The 18,015-nt window shown below is 41.7% G+C and overlaps 1 protein-coding gene across 4 annotated transcripts in view; it reads left to right on the forward strand.

The window, feature by feature from the left end:
- The window catches only part of HSPBAP1 (HSPB1 associated protein 1), a 64,679-nt gene that overhangs the window by 43,184 nt on the left and 3,480 nt on the right, over positions 1-18,015 (forward strand). For 2 of the 4 annotated variants that reach the window (XM_050917087.1, XM_050917090.1), the window contains 3 exons: positions 3,357-3,528; positions 12,828-12,911; positions 17,853-17,963. In XM_050917087.1, the coding sequence (XP_050773044.1) occupies positions 3,357-3,528; positions 12,828-12,911; positions 17,853-17,963 (367 nt within the window). The remainder of the gene's footprint in view (positions 1-3,356; positions 3,529-12,827; positions 12,912-17,852; positions 17,964-18,015) is intronic. The other 2 variants (XM_050917089.1, XM_050917088.1) reach the window with 2 other exon arrangements.

Consider the following 18,015-nt stretch of genomic DNA (forward strand, 5'->3'; position numbering starts at 1 on the left):
CCGCCTAGGGCGTCAAAAACCCTGGTGCTGCTCCTGCCGACCTCTGTTATAGCTTTTACACTTCGGAGTTCCAGTCTCCAGCGTGGATCGTTGAACAGAATTCTGGGTTTGCTCTGCTGATTTGTCTGCCTTCCCAAAATTACTTCCTCTCTGTCTGGGAAAGCAAAGTCCCTGGTTCTGTTTGCTTGCTCCTTCCTGTGACAGAATATGCATAAAACCTTCAAGCAGACTGGAAACAAAGCCCTTTTCCTCCTCAGAACAAGAAGAACGTAAAGCTTTCAGAGAGGCTGCATGTTAAGACAGTTTGGGGATCCTTTGCCTCTTTAGAGCAGAGACAGTAAAGCCTTTTTAACTGGCTGGCAAACAACTCGCTCTTTATTTCCCAAAACAGGCTTACACTGACATTAGTGGTGCTGCCTCTCCAGTACAGCCACTGAGCTACCCCTCGCCCTTTATGGCTAACACGTGCTTCCTCTTATGTGTTTCAGACTGGCTTCTTTAGAGGTTAACAGGCTATACTGCTGTATTGTGGTCCTGCTCATACAACGCTTGCCTTCCTGCATAGAACCCAGGCCTGGAGCCCTATGGCTTTCTAAGCTAGTCACTCAGCTGTCCCTTCCTAGGGCATTATGGTTGTGCAAAATATTACTGTCATTGAGTTTTGGGAAATAGGTTAACTATTTATACTGAAAATTCTCTCTGATGCCAGCTGCTTAGCAATAGCTTTTATTATTTGTACCAAGAAATGTCAGCAACCCGTGGTACTCCCATCTGTGCTGATCTCTCTGGTTCTGGCTACTTTTCTGTTCCCATCTCTTCTGGTTTTGTGCCACTTGGCTTTCTTCATGTTTCATTTTCAGATCTGTGACTTAGAACTGACAACCAGATTCTCTAGGCAAGTAAGAAAGAGCTAAGTAGCATGAAAATAGGAGAGGAACAGGAAGTGGGGAAGCAGTCAGAATCTGGACGTAAGAGGGGAGCAGCGGGGATTGTTTTAACCTTGCTTCAAAGTGCTGCCTTCTGTTTTTCCGGTCCATGGTGTCAGTAAATGTGCGGGTCACTGCTGTATTAGTCAGATGGCTACTCTTAAAACATTTCATAAATTCACCATTTGGGCTATTACTTTAATTACTCCTACTCCTGGTTATTTCCATCACATAATGTATTCTCCTTTTAAATTGTTATTTATATGCCTGTTTACTTTGCCTCATGTATTAGCCATTCAGCTTTATGGAAAAATACATGCAAAAATTACCTGGTAAGAAGATTTATTTATATTATACATAAAACTGATGCTCCGGGGTCTGGCAAACTCAACATTTTTTCAGTGCAGCAAGTGCAATTTAAGTAGATTGTAAACTCTTTGGAATATGGTCCATCTCTTGTTGTTTGTTCTGCACAGCATGGTCCATGCTGATGGAGTACCTGCACCACTGGTCACAGATAGGAATTGAGCTTGGGACCTTGCACTCTAAAACATAGTCATCTACTACTAGAATTAAGATCCTATTAAGTGGGAGCAGTAGTAGGCTTTTATTACTGTGTAGATTAGCTACTAGAGACGACATGACCCTTACCAAGTGTGTTACACTGACAGTACTGAGGTAATGTGGGGGATTTATGCCGATGGGAGATCTCTCTCCTATCAGCTGTATTGTTATAGCTGCGCCACTGCTGCGCTGTACGTATAGATATACCATAATCCACAGTGGCACCAGACCCTGTCATAATAAGAGATGCAAAACCTGCAGGCGTATCTCCACTGCTACAATGATCAATACCCTTCCACAACACACCTTTCAAGATCCATGGATCCTACAAATGCCTATCACAGCATGGATCCATGGATCCTACAAATGCCTCATCCAGTGCGCTAAATGCCCCAAAACAACTATTACGAGTGAAACTCTCTACACTCTCAGATGAACTCAGACAGGAAAATGACAAAAAACAAAAATACTTTATCACCTGTGAGTGAACACTTTTCACAAGAAGATCACTATGTATCTGACCTATCAATCTTCATTGTCAAAGAAAACCTACACAACACTTTCAAAAGGTGAGTCTGGGAGCTTAAATTCATAACTCTATTAGACAGTACAAATCATGGACTGAACAAACACACTGGATTTATGGTTTATTACAACAATCTGTAACCCACTTCTTTTGTCATATGGCTGCAAAGGTGTTAACAGGCTACTCCACCTTGGATGGTCCCTTTAGATTAGAATATTTACTAACTACTTATGCTAAACAATCTGTTCTACCTTGCATTTAGCCATGACACAGTATCTTTCCCACACCTGTAGCTTGTCTCTCTCACCAAAAGAAGTCGATCCAATAAAAAATATTACCTCTCCCACCTTGTCTTGCTCATCACATATCTAACTTATGTCTTTGTACCATACTCATAACTATGGTAGATGACCACCAAATTATTATGGATTAGTAAATTAAATAACAATTAACTTTGTGATTAACAAATGAATATAAGAAACGTAGATGACAACATATAGTAGAATATCAAAATTGTACTTCTGTTACTATCAGTATCACATACGTACAGTGCCTTCTACTTATAGTAAGCAGGGATATTGCAGACAGTCAATTAGTGAATCAAAATATATTTACCTAGTGAAAATGTATTCTTCATCCATGAGATCATAGTTCATAGGAAAAATGTCAGGTGTTGTGAGCATTTTGAGGCCTAACTCTCTAAGACTCTACACTTACACTTTACTCCCACCGATGTAAGCCGCCCACTACACTGACTTAATTCCACCTCCTCAAGAGGTGTAGCACTTAGGTTGATGTAGTTAAGTTGGTGTGGTGTCAGTGCAGACACTGCATTGCTTACTGGAGACTGTTCGAGCTGACAGCCAGAGCCCTGCCGCCCAGGGCTTCAGCTGTCAGTACCCGACTCAGACAGTTAAATTGGTGCAAGCATTCCTGGTTAGGATGCGCACCACCGACAGAAGGAGTTAGTGTGACCATGCAAATCATTTAATTACTACAGTGGCTGTGTGACGACGTAACTTAAGTCGACTTAATTTTATAATGTAGAGTTGACCTGAGTATTTATAGATTATTCAAGTGCTCTGTAGAAGGAAGGAGAAACTAAATGGAAGAGCTACAGACTACTTTTTTTATTCCCCTTGCAAACTGTTGAGAAGCTGTAAATCTGCACATTTTTAACTAAAAACGTGTAGAATTTTTTTAAACAACCTGTAAGAGAGAGAGTGTAGGAGAAGCAAACAGCAGGTAGATTTGTTTTATTGAAAACCTTGTGATTGTCTTCAGTCATCCATCAGAATAGGCATTTACTGAATCGACTTTTATCTTCTCTCTCCTTTCAGAAAAAGATGGCACCTTTTCCCACCTAGCAACACCACTTTCCTTTATCCCACTAGGATCCCTTATGAGGAATCCAGCATATTCAGCAAAGTCAACGTTGTCAACCCTGATCTGAGACACTATCCTCAGTTCAGGAAAGCCCAGGCCCATGTGGTTACACTCAATCCAGGACAGGTACCACCCACACTTAGACTTTACGTTATTTTGGAACTTTCTGTAAATAGTTTATGCTGCTAAACATAAGCTAGGAAAAGACAACAGATCAGCTTTCCCCTTCCCCAGTACACATGGGATTTAATACAATTATCTGGCTACAGTAACTTGCTTTGTTCACTATTATTATATCTCTGGACTTTTAAAAGAGAACTGTAAACATTTTGAGGATTAGCTCAAAAGGCTGCCTAGTTTTATAGAAGTCCTTGCAAGTACTTACATATCCTCTTCTTTAAAAGGTTGTTTTGAAACTTTCTAGAGCAGTGCTCTAGCCTGTCTGCTCTGAAACCTGGATGTTGTGTGAAGTGTACTTGATTAATGAGTAGGCAGAGCTAACAAAGAAATGTGTTTGTTATGATTGTGAGGAATAACCTTCACCATGGAAACATTTGCCCAACTTGTTGCTATAACAGTGGAGTATTTATAATGACAATACTTGCACTTATAGTGCACTTCATTGAAAGACTGTGTAGCATTTTACAAGGGTGTCTGAGTATGAGTAACCCTATTTTAGTGATGAGGGAACCAATGGACTGATAAATCAATCTTTGAAAATCAAGCTATAAATGAGTTGCTCAACGTTACAAAAAGGGTTGCCAACTTTCTAGTTGCACAAAACTGAACAGCCTATCTCCACCCCTTCCGCAAGTCCACACCCCTGTCCTGCCCCTTCCCATAGGCCCTGTCTCCCACTCACTACATTCACCCTCCCTCGATGGCTCACTCACTTTCACTGGGCTGGGGCAGGGAGTTGGGGTGCAGGAGGGGGTGAGGGCTCTAACTGGGGGTGCAGGCTCCAGGGTGGGGCCAGAAATGAGGATTTCAGGGTGTGGGAGGGGGCTCTGGGCTGGGAAGGGGGTTGGGGTGCAGGGGGGATGAGAGCTCCATCTCGGGGTGCAGGCTCTGAGGTGGGGCCAGAGATGAGGGGCTTGGGATGTAGGAGGGGGCTCTGGATTTGGGGGGGGCTCAGGGCTGGGGCACGAGCTTTCCTCAGGCTTCCTGCCTGCACTGCACCCCGGAAGCGGCCAGCAGGTCTGGCTCCTAGGCAGAGGCACAGCAGGTGGCTCTGTGCACTGCTTTCGCCCACAGGCGCCACCCCCACAGCTCCCATTGTCCATGGAGCCAGTGTTTGGGGCGGGGGCAGTGCGCGAAGCCAGCGCATGGAGCCCCATAGCCCCCCTGCCTAGGAGCCAGACCAGCTGACCACTTCCAGGGCGCAGCGCAGAGCTAGGAGAGGTAGGGACTAGCCTGTCTTAGCTCCGCAGCACCGCTGACCGGACTTTTATTGGCCCAGTCAGTGGTGCTGACCGGAGCCACCAGTGTCCCTTTTCTAGGATCCACCACGAATCTTGGTAAATTGTTCCAATGGTTAATTACTCTCACCGTTTAAAAACTGTATGCCTTATTTCAGTCTGAATTTGTCTAGCTTCAACTTCCAGCCATTTACTGCGCTAGTTACCCATTTTCTTACATTTAGCAATGCACATTCTTGTAAAGTGCTCCTGAAAATAGAAAGCTTAGGCCTTTTCAAAGTAATTTTATTGTGTGCAAAGCATATTAATAGTTTACACTATGTTAACTGTTAACAGTGCCAAAAACTAAATGAATGGTTTTGCCATTTGCCCTCCTTACAGCAATAGTGGGGGTGGGAAGAGGAAGTAGAGGAGGGAGGCTTGGTACTAAATTATTATTTTTTGCTTAATATCAGTAAAACTGTGTTTATTTAGCATAGCATTATCTACAGTGCCAAGCACTGCTATTGCCATTTATAACCTCTGTCTGAATGATTCAGTTTGATAATGACTCTATAATATGATATTAATTAGGCTTAAACTAATTACAAATTAATCTTTAAGAATAAAGGTCTTGGGTCAGCTCAGTAGCACACAGTGCCATGAAGAGAGATGTACACACACACACAACAGACAGTGACTTGGGGTACTGAGGAAGTGCCTCCATCCATTCCACAGCAGACTCTTAGAACAGTCTCATCCAATGCTTCTCAGCCACAAGGATGGTGGTTACTGGCTTGGGACCTTTATTGTTTGAGTGAGACGGAAGGAATAACGTAAAAGGATGCCATTATTAATGATGGAGAAGATCTCCAAATAATAAAGACTTTGATATCAGTCTCTCTCTTTCAGATGGGAATTAATACAATTACTTTAGGATTTGCAATCAGATTTATTTTGTGGTAATTTATAGTAATATCCACTCCTTCTTAGAGAGTGAACAAAATGTTTGGGATTAGATACTGTAACAGTACGGGCTTGAAAAATAAAGACAAAGGTATTCTTGGGTATTCAGGAAAGCAACTGCATGTAGGCTGAGTGCAGCTATGAATATCAAATAAACTTAATGTTTCTAATGCCACCTTCTGGCCAACATGTTTAATTTCATCAGTTTGCTATAAGCAATTTTCTATGCTCATTTGCAGAGTTTAATGCAGTATCCCTCATTAGTACATTGGGACATTATCTATTGGTACAATGTGCTTTGATTATAACATCTTGTGCTCTTTAGCCCCTTATCAGAATGGATTCTATTCCCACTTTAACTAGCTGTATAAAGACTGCATTCGTTTTTAAAAAAGACTTCAGTTTAAACATGACTTGTGGCTGTGGGCTAAATTTCTAATAAAGCCTCAATGCAACCTTCATTTTTGCATCCACAATATATTTTGGATGCACATGGTAACACTGAGACATCTAACGGTTTGGAGGGCCAACCAGGTAGCTGGAGGTCTCAAAGCTAGTGTTCGCATCTGCAAGTGACTGAATTCTCAAAACTGCAAGCTCAGACAACTGCATGCAAATTTGCAAAATTTCAGGGGCAAACTGAGAGGCTGTTTTTAAAAATGTGGCCTTAGCCATTACTTGATTGTTCCACAGGGGAGAATCACAAGTGAGTGAGTGACTGCTGATACACTCATTCACCAAACCTATGTGTTTTCACCCAAAATGCTGCTGTTCTGGTTTCTTTGTTCAGAGATGATTTAATGCGTCCAAAAAAGAAAAATCTTAAAAAGAAAAGCCAGAACCACATCCTGTTCTCCCTTCATCCTCTCCCTTTCTCTCCCTTTTCCCTGGACTCCTTCCAGAGTAATAAGAGGTTTAATTTAATGCCTGTAAAATGCTCTAAGATGGTATATAATTGCAAAGTATTAATGATCATTGTTTCCCTTCTCCCCATCTCCCGTTACTGCCTCCTCCTAACTTCTCAGGCTGTGGTGCTCCTGTCATTACATCCCCCATGTCATGTGATCAATAGTAAAGAATCGCAGAAAGAGGCACTGTCTTCCAACACTGAAGAAGGAGCTTTATCAAAATAAGAAAAACAGAATAAGGAATCGCTAGCACTCCGTCTTTCTCTCTCTCCCTCTGCTTCATTGTGGGGCTTCTGCCTAGAACAGTTCGCAACTCCCCTACTGCCTGGTTTCCTGCTAAAATTGTAAACAACCAGCATATATGTCCTCACACCAGCCTCTCTTTCCACAATCAGTAATTGTGCTAAGTTCTTGGCAGGTCTTTGTTCTGTTTGTACAACAACTAGCATAATGGGGTCATGGTCCATCACTCGGGGTCCTGGGTCCTACTGCAATACAAATAACAAAATACCCCAGACAACACTGTGACTTCAGGTGGAGCCAGGTCGTGAACTCTCTACTTTGTTCTTACCCAGCCGTTATGCAGGCAAAACTCCCTCTGATTTCAGTGAGGGTTTTACCCTGAGTAACCAGCTTTTTAAACCGATTTAGCACTTCATGAATTGGCCCCAAGTAATAAGAAGCAAGAGCAGATAAATTCTTGATAAACAAAGTTCCTGTCTCTACATAAATACCCTTGAAAATAAAGAGCAAGTCAGGAACACAGGAAACATAATATATTCAAGCTTTTGTTAAAAGTCAGTAAAATGTCCAAACTCAGAGGGTAGATTCAAATATTTAAAGGGATTTTGCTGTAACAGAGTTTGAATGATTTTAACTAAAGAAGAATCCCAAAGTGTCGGAGGTGAGGGCGTTTGATTAACATGGATAAAACAACTCTTTTGAGGGAGCAGTGTATGTGGCTGCAGATCAGCCTCTCACAGTGCGCCGTGGAGTGCGCTCGTGCTAACACAGTGGAGCATCTGCTTGGTTCAGTTAAACATCAGAACAAGCTTATCTGGTACAGAAAAACTGGACGAGATGGAGCAACTGGTAGTGGATTTATGCCATTATCGATGATGAGCTGCCCGAATAGGTTGCCTCAGAAAAAAGTTCACCTCGATCAGCAAAATATGTGAAAAATCCCTGGCTGAGTCACCCATTACCTTCCCCAGGAAAAAACATCCATCAGCTCCACTCCTCCCTGTACCCATCAATAAGGAAATCTACTAACTACTCACTCTTCCCTCCCATTCCATCAATCCTTCCATCCCCTGGTCCTAGTACCTCTTGATCCACTTGCAGGTGCAAGTGGCCCACACAAAATCTTTTAGTGCCAATTAAATAGTAACTTGTAGACAATGAGGGAAAGGGGAATATAAAAAGTCAGTGTCAGGGGCAGAATTCTAAAAGTAATGTCATTGTAGAAGCATGCTGTCCCCTCCCCGGTATTTCACTGGGTCTGCTCAAGGTGACTCCCCAACCTAGTAGCTGCTGCCTACTGCTGCAGCTGTGATAGCAGCCCAGTTCTCCTGCAGTGTGTGAGAAGTGGAGACAAGTCAAGCTGTTGTGATTGGGAGGACGGGAGAACCTTGTGGTGCACCGCCCTACCAGGATATGTTTACATTGCAATAAAAACCCAGGACACCAAGTCTCAGAGTCTAGGTCAAATTGACTTGGCCTTGGGGGGCTAAAATCACATCGTAGACATGAGACCCACGCCCCTCACAAGGTTTGCAGAGCCCAGGCTCCAGTCCAAGCGTCTACACTGCCATTTTTAGCTCTGCAGCCTAAGCTCTGCAATCCAAAGTCAGCTGTCCTGGGCCAGCCGTGGTGGTGCCATGGGTCTTTTTATTACAGTGCAGACATACTCTTTAAGAGGCTCTGTTGAAGGATGCAAGAACGGTATAGCTCTGTCAGCATCTGACACACTTGCAGCAATAGTGGGTGCACTCAGAGAGGGAAGACCATTGTAATAAGCTAAGCTAGCCTTGGAATTTTTAAATTCCGTTGCGGACATTTTTTTGGTACCTTCACCACCCAAGTTCTTCTGTGCATCACTTTCTGATTACCAAATATCTCTTGTGACAAGCAGTGATTACTTGCATATACATACTTCACTCCTCGGGAAGCTCAGCATTTTCTTTAAAAAGTGAGAATATCAGCCCCTTACATTTCCATTGGAAGTTTCAGTAGAAGTTCCAACCCGTTATGTGCCTCTGGATATACAAATCCTCTGCATCATTCCATTACTCTGTAGAAGTTATCTCTGTATCTGTGCTCTAATGTTTTGCCCTTTCATTTTATCTTTTTCAGGAGATTTGAACAAATGCCTTATTTTGCCTTTCTCTGCGATGAGCCATATCTGCCATCCACTAGCCAAAATATTACAATTATCCGAGTTGCTTCTATCTGATTGTTTATTTAGTTTTGTATCTTTCTTTTCCAGCCCCTGCAACAAAAGTGGCATGAGTGAAAAGCATGCCAACAGCGAATTCTTTCTCAGCTTGAAATTATTCTGACTGTGCTTTGCTTTTTGACGTAACCCTTCACCAACATCCGTAGACCTGTACGCTAAACATTTAGCCCTATTCCTTCAATTTCACTGTGGTTTACCAGCATGTTTCCCATTGATTTTCAGATGTTAAATATGTATGCTCCACTTTGAAGGAGCACAAAGATACGCAACTCTGTTTTGTTTCATTTGGAGATCTGTTGAAGTTTTTGCTTTCCTTTCTGTAAAACTAGGCATATGAAAATCCCTACCTCTCCATTTCTCTCTCTGATCTGAAATATTCCCTGTGTTCAGCTGGTTTTGTTCCCTTAGGGGCTGTCCATAATTTATGTAACGCATTAGGGCAGATGGTGCCCAACCTTATTACACAGGAGGGCAATCTAAACCTAAGCACAACCTTGCGTGGGCCAAACAGATTCAGCGTATTTTAATAAGATTTAAAGTCACCTGTATTGATTTCTATTTTAAATCCTTGTTTTGTCTGTGTTTAGACAGAAACAACCTATGTACAGTAGTGTCTATTTACATCATTTTTGTTTACACAAATGTGTAAACATGATGACAAAACTCTAATGAATAAGCTGTTAGTATATTGTTCTGAAGCAGGCCATGGGCCTTATGAAATGCTCTGGTGGGTCATGTATGGCCTGTGGGCTGTAGGTTGGCCACCCCTGCACTAAGGGGTGGATGGGTCTTTAATTTTGTGTGTTTTGTTTCAGTGTTAAAGTGTTACAAGGGATGGATGGGTCCTGAAAATCACCAAAAAATGTGTTACATAATTTATGGACAGCCCCATACAGGTTATTTTTTGCACACAGCTGTCTGTGATCACTTTTTTGCTGTGTCTTGCAACTTCCCGAAAGATTTACCTATTCACCTTTACTAATTTCACATTTCTTGCTAGCATAAATTCTGATTTTAATGATCATATGCTTACTAAACCCAGCTGTTCTCACTGCTTTTTATTTATGTTTCCTAGTTTTCCTCTTGCAGTCAAAGCTTTGTAGCTGCCCCATAAATTCTGTAAGGAAACAGTGTTGGCTCCAGATATATACATCCTTTACAATTATTACATCTGATGTCATGGCACATGAAATCCCCTCTTCTGTTCCTGCAACCAGAGACCAGCCACACTGAAAGGCCAGACTGCCTTCACAACCTTCCATTCCTTACATCCAATTCATTTATCCAAACAGCACCTTGTATTTAAGCATTTCTGCACTTACCAATTTATGTTATCTTGCTTTTGCTTCCTTGCCATCACCCTTTCCCTGGTACTCAGGAGACCTAGGTTCTAGTCCTAGCTCTGCCACTGATTGATTACATGATGTTGAACAAGTCACTTCTCCCTGTGCTTCTGTTTCCTCATCTGTAAAATGGGAATAATTCTGTAAGTATGGCCAGCGTTCTTTGGCTGTATACATGTAGCCATATTAAAACACACCATTATTTGCTTGCTGTCAGCCTACCAAGCGATCCAGACAGCTCTGTATTTGTGGCCTCTCCCCTTTATTATTTACCACTCCCCCAATTTTTGTGCCATCTTCAACTTTATCATTGGTGATGGGGGGAAAAAAACATAAAATCATTAATAAAAACATTAAATAGCATAGGCCAAGAACTGATTCCTGTGGGACCCTACTAGAAACACACCTGCTCAATGACGATTCTCCATTTACAATTACATTTTAGACCTCTCAGGTAGCCAGATTTAAATCCATTTCATGTGTGCCATGTTAATTTTATATTGGTCTAATTATTCTAATCAAATCCCAAGCGTGACCCCAAGTCAAATGTCATACAGAAGTTTAAGAATATTATATCCTTTCCTCTTCTCTCTACTCCCCCTTCCTGTCACCAGCTAATATAGCAGAACTTTTAAAGTGAAATCCTGGTCAATAGTTTTACCGTTGACAGCAGTGGGGCCAGGATTTCACCCTGGACCTTAGGGCCTGTTTCTCATTTATTCTGATGCTCATTCACACCGCTCTGGAAGTATAAAAGAAGCATAAATTACACTCCTGAGTGATGGTGTGAAGTGGCCTTAGTGTAAATGAGTATCGGGTGCTTAGAGTTTTGCTATTGACTTTGGTAGATCAAGTTCGTACTCTAAAACTGGGTACTATATTCATAGATTCTGAGACCAGAGAGGATCTTATCATCTAGTCTGACCTCCTGTATAACACAGGCCATAGAACTTCCCTGAGTTAACACCATTGTGATCCATCTCTAGCAACTGGAGGGATCTGTAATGTCTTTGGACTTCTGTACCACATCTACATTTTAACATTTGTTTTGTTTAATGGCAAGTATGCATTGTGCTCACAGCTGCATGATTCAGTCTGTTCTTGCTCAGATCATCCGCTTACGCTGGTCTGTAAGCTGCATGAGGTTAAGGTTACTTTCTGAATATTCTTGACCCTCAAACGTCTATAGCCTTTCGCTTGTTTTAAATGGAAACTTGTGAGCTGTATTTCAGCTCATCATCCAAAATTAACCCAGGCTCACAAGCCCTGATGCTACATTTATGCAGATGCTTAATTGACTTAAATGAGACCACTCATATACATAAAGCTAAATGTGTATGTAAGTGTTTGTAAAACGGGGGCCTCATTGGTCTTTTTCCACATAGTTTTCTAGTCAGCCCAGTACTGTATTATCTGAAAAGGTGGTTATCTTGATGATAGGACATTCTTATAAGGAATTTGTGTCTAGCAAGAAAAAAACTGGCTATATTTCAGATAAAAATCATTGCTGCTCTTCCCCTACTGAAGTGTATATTTTTACTGTCTCTATAGTCCAGCCATTTTCTTACCCGTTCAGAAACAGTCTTTTATGCTGTTCTTGATAACCCTATGTTAATCTAGCGTTCTGCAATCTATAAAGCTAGTACTATATCATCAAAACAACGTTAATGTCTTTGTTCCATAAAAGCGAAGATTTAAAATCAATTTTATGTCAAAAATATCACACTAATATAGTAATTTAGCTCTGATCTAAACTAGATAGTCATGATTTTTTAGGGCATCTTATTTTTTAAATAGTCTACTAAATTTGACAAGTGTAATAAAGGATAGTTATTCACCAGAATTAGAGCTGCACATTATTAATCACCTAGAAGAACTTTAGAATACTGACTTCCTGGGGAAGCCAGCTTGGCCGTCTTTATAAAGAAACTGGAAAGCCTGCTAAACTGAAGAGTCTACAAAGAGTCCTTGCTCAGCAGGGTATGGTTAGGACTTTCTCTAAAGTCCTGCCAAGCCAGCTAGCAGCTTTTTATGCATCTGGACCTCACTTAACTTAAAGAGTTATGGGGTTACAACCCTGTTTTCAGATAAGAGGATTTTGGATAAGAGGTAGGACTGGACTGTGTCCGCTGTCATACACACTAGCTACTGACATTGTGAGACAATGGAATACGCTGAGCTTGAGGGAGAAATTAAAGTCAGACCCCCTCATTGTAGACCTGGATAACCTCTTCTGTGACCTTGTGTATTAGTGTATTACAGATACACTAGAGGTTTAATAGACCATTTGCTACAGTATTTGAAAAAGGAAGATTCCTGCTGCTATTCTGTTGACTGTGTCCCTTCATTTCAGGTCCTGTTTGTTCCCAGACACTGGTGGCACTATGTAGAAAGCGTTGACCCCATCACAGTCAGTATAAACTCTTGGATTGAACTGGTACGTTCCTTTTAAGTCATTGCTATAGGGTTCTTAAGCTACAAAGCATATGCCATATAGTGTAGGCTCATGGTTAAAAATAAATTATTCTGCCCCAGATCTAATGACATAATGAGCCACATTAGAGTTATAATAATAATAATCTAACGTTTTCATAGCACTTTTCATCCAGAGGGATCCCAACAAACTTTACAGACTTGTGTTTATAGAAGGATCATTTATCACCCATCACGAGGATGCAGTCATGCCGGGCCAACGCATTGCATAACTGTTTGTGTTTGCCTGGATGTTTTTAGTAAGGAAAATCAGGAAGCAGAAGAACTTCTCTAACTAATATACAGAGGGGAATTGGACCAGGTCACAGAGTTATCACATGTCTGCTCTTGAGGAAAGAACTTTAATCATGCATCCACTGGCCCAGCTCTTCCTCTAAATTCTTACACTGGACTCCAAGGACCCTTGTAGAGGCTCCCCTAATCTTGCCCCATGCCTAGCAGCTGCATTCATGGCTTGGCAAGGGAGTAGGCAGTCTCTACCCCTGAACAACATGATCCATCAGACTTTACATGAATAAGGATTTGAAGGCTCAGAAATTAAGGCCCTGATTGAGCAAAGCACTTCACCTCAAGCATGTCCTTAGATTCACTCTATTCAGCAAAGCAATTAAACACATGCTTAATTTTAAAGTGTGACTTCAATGGGACCAAAAAAAAAAGCATATGCTTATGTCCCATTGAAGTCACAGTTAACATTTAAGCATGCGTTTAATTGCTTTGCTGAACAGGGATGGACTTAAGCATGAGCTTGACTCCTTCCCTCTTCAGCAAAGCATATGCTTAAGTGCTTTGCCGGATCAGGGCCTAAATGGCAAACAAAATGGCAAAGAATACGACTGCCTGGAATGTTTAATTCACATCTTCCTGGGAGTGGAGATTGTGCTTGTATTGGATTTTCTGGCTTAGTTAATGTCCCTTTTCTCTAGACGTTGTTTTTACGGAGTTTGTTAACCAATAGATATGTGATCGTTCCAGTGATAGAGTCTCAATACTCCACAATGTTTTTTTAAACCCAAATCATGTGATCATGAATACTATCACAGTATGAAATACTATTAAAGTGGCTAAAGAAACAGGCTTTACTAGGACAGAAATCTGTGAAGTACTGAATGATAGCTGAAATGCTAGGAACAAAGAGTTATACAGGGCTGGCCCTTTTTCTGGGCCGCCATCTGGCATCTTTATGCTGCTCTGGAAGAACAGAGGGGTTCAAACCTGGGTGGATCCTCCTAGGAAAGAATTCTGATTGTAAGGGATATTCAGCTATAAGAACAACGTGTAGCAGTCCTGTGCCAGTCTCCTACACAGTGTCACGTACAGGGGGCATCTAGGAACACTGCATTCCCTCTGTTCTGGGTCAGCAAGGCAGCCTACAGGCAGCCATTCAAGGCTGTCATAAATTTGTACAGGCCCTGAGGCAGTTCTGATTTGTGCCAGCGACTGGGGGTGCCTCTGTCACTGTCTAGAATTCAGAGTCTGCAAAGGTGACTTAAAGCCCCCTCCTCATCCCTAAACTGGGCTCTGCCTCTTAAACTGCGCCACTCAGGAGCTGAAGGTGAGAGTTGGGCCCACTGTGCTAGACAGATAAATACAGAGTGAGAGAGTTACTTATTGGACGTATTTTTGTTTCCTTTCCTGTACTATTTTCTCATTTTGTTATCCACTGGTACAATAAAATAGAGCCTTATTCTGCCACCCTTACTAAGGCAAAGCTCTGACTGAACACAATGGGAGTCCAATTTGAATAGAGTCTGTTGGACTTTCCTAATAAGATATCAAAAATTAAAAGGCCCCACAAACAAAATAAATGACTTTGACCTAATAAGTAAATTGCACGGTAGTTGAACCTTAGAAGGGAATCACTGTGGCACAGGGGACAGTTGATTACAGCCTATTATCCCTGCAGATGACAACGACGTTGTTTTTAGAGGTGGGCAATCCATCTATTAAAATAATTCATGACACGGGCACTAAAATATAATATCGAGAACGTTTCCATTACCTATTCAAGCAGTTCTCTCACTTGGAGCTGTAACCAGCCGCTTTCACTTTGACAGATGCATGTCATGCCAGCATCATCCTGGTGATTCCATTAATTATTTTGCCAAGACTTTTTAGAATAAGAGTAGAAGTTTAATTTGTTTTCAGTGTAATGTGACAGATTCAAACCCTGCTTTCTAATGAACTAAGTCACATGATTAATGCAGCCCCAAGATTTAGCACAGTAGGATGACTCCCGAGATCACAATACTTTGAAAAATATTAACCGTTTACATATGTAGTTTTGCAAAGGGATTGTTCAGTGCAACAAAAATAAGTCTACTTATAGGACTGCAGGCTGGGAATGTGCTGCTTTATTTTACTACAACACAACAGAGCCCACAAGGGAAGGGGGAGTCAATTCCCTCTAACTAGACAAGAAGAGAGGAATAGAGCATGGCTGCTACTCTGAGTAACCCAGTTAACCCTTGATGACAATTTTACAATATGTAGAAATCAGGATGTTGTCATTTTGGCAGGGAGGAGGTTTTTATGAAAGAACATTAATAAATGTGAACAGATACCCCCATATGATAGCCCCCCACACACCACCAATGGCAGAATTTTGTTCTAAAACTAGTGTGCAGAAACGAAAATAGATTATTTTTTTGCATGAATTCCAGGTTCTGCTGTGAAACTTCAGATGTATTACAGCCTTTAACACCCTTCCCAGCAAGCTATAAGGCTTGACACATTCTAATGTTTCAAACCCTCAACCCAAAATTTGACAATCCTTGGCTGACTGGCTGGCTCATACTTATGGTACATCTTCCTTTTTTTCCTGCTTTCCCCCTAAGAGCCCAAGTGACTCTTAAATTATCTGTCCATTTATAGTACTCATCACTGTGATATCTGAGTGCTAATCAACACTGCACACCCCGATCAACCTCCTTCCCTTCTAACTAGCCTTCCACCGTCTCTAAGCTATTTAGTTAAATAGAAAGTGGAAGATGACAGACTGTCGTTCAAAATTATGTTTCTCTGTTCTAAAAATCCCAAATTAGCCCATGTCTACCTGGCCAAGGGGTGAAGGGAGAATTCAAGGTCTGTACCAGGCAAGAATCAATTTCAAGAGCCCTGTCAAGGTTTTTCCCCCCACTTTGAACTTTAGAGTACAAATGTGGGGGACCTGCATGGACCCTTCTAAGCTTAATTCCTATCTTAGATCTGGTAATGCTGCCACCAGCCAGAATATAAACCTTTCCTGGGGAACACAAATCCCCAAACCCCTTGGGTCTTAAAACAAGGAGAAAGTAACCATCCCCCTCCTTTTCCCCCTAGACTCTCCCCTCCCTGGGTTGCCTTGAGAGGCTTACACAGATCCAAACTCCTTGGATCTTAAAACAAAGAGGAATTAACCATCCCCTCTCCTTTCCCCCCACCAATCCCTGGTGAGTCCAGACTCAATCCCTTGGATTTTAAAACAAGGAAAAATCAATCAGGTTCTTAAAAAGAAAGCTTTTAATTAAAGAGAGAAAAGGTAAAAATTATCTCTGTAAAATCAGGATGGAAAATGCTTTACAGGATACTCAGATTCATGTAGTCTAGAGGGACCCCCTTCCCCCCCCGTTAGATTCAAAGTTACAGCAAACAGAGGTAAAAATCCTTCCAGCAAGAACACCATTTACAAGTTGAGGAAACAAACATAAGACTAAACCGCCTTGCCGGGCTATTGCTTACTATTTTGAAACATGAAAGACTGATTCAGAAAGATTGGGAAAGCCTGGAATGATGTCCCATCTCTCTCAGTCCCGAAAGCAAACAACAAACCAAACAAACAGCACAAACAAAGACTTCCCTCCACCAAGGTTTGAAAGTATCTTGTCCCCCTATTGGTCCTCTGGTCAGGTGTCAGCCAGGTTTACTGAGCTTCTTAACCCTTTACAGGTAAAAGAGACATTAACCCTTAACCATCTCTTTATGACAAGCCCCATAAAACTCTCAATCTTTTTATAATTTTGCATTTTATTTTTTGTGAATGTCATGTTATTTTGTGTTGTTCTGCCTGCCAGGAGAGTGGGAGGCCCTGCGGTATTGCAGAGCGAGCCTGCCCTGCACTCACCCCAGAGCGGCAGCTCCTGTCTCACAGGGCTTGGCCCGGTTCTCCTTTCTGGTCATTGTAATCTAGCATGCAGGGTCACAGTGCCACTCAGATTTGACCCAGGTGTCCCTACATCATGACCAGGGAGTGGCTGGACCAAACCGGAGTAGGCCCCCAGGCCTGGCCCCAGGAGACAGGAGCTGCCACTGCGAGATGAATTTTGTTTTATGTCATTTTATACATTCTCTTCACATTTGTGAAGCTGTATCAATTACTGATTTTTTTTAGTTTAGCAGAAGCCCATGAGCATCCTTCTGGGAAGGAAACATTTGTTTTTCCTTCTGTTGCTATTTAAAACTGCAAGAACATATTAGTGGGCTTCTGTTACTGTCAGATGACGACAAGCTTCCTGAATTTTTATAGGACTTAGTCATGTGCCTTAGTAGCCCCAAGGTATTTGCTATCTCACAGTAATATCCTTTGTGGTTCAAGTGTTTAAAATATTTATATGTATAATTTTGTAAAATGCTATTGTGGTCCATCTAGATTAAAGGGGCTATCTAAATGTATATCATTAGAAATTCAGCAGTATTCATATGCTGTATAATTTATGACGTATCAGATTTAATTATCCAAATAATCCCTTTTGCAACCTCTTCATGTGAGTAATCCCATGATTTCTTGTGGTAAGAAGGATTTTCAAGTTAAGGCTCTTGGTTTAGTCCGTTGCAAGGTCCTCCAAGGCTTTGTAAAGGGTGCAAAGTGCCACATTTTCTCCATTTACCTTTTATTTCCTTGGGATAGGATGCAGACCACAAAGCCCGGGTGGAAGAGGCAATAACTCGAACGCTAGTGTGTGCCATAAAATCTGCAGAAAACCCCAGCCGGTTGGATGCCTGGCTGAATCCTACAGAAGTAAGCTCCCTCTTCTTTCCATTAGCAGCAATAGCCTGGAGTTACTGACATT

Source organism: Gopherus flavomarginatus, chromosome 10 (genome assembly GCF_025201925.1).
Source record: "Gopherus flavomarginatus isolate rGopFla2 chromosome 10, rGopFla2.mat.asm, whole genome shotgun sequence".
Classification (NCBI taxonomy): Eukaryota; Metazoa; Chordata; order Testudines; family Testudinidae; genus Gopherus; species Gopherus flavomarginatus.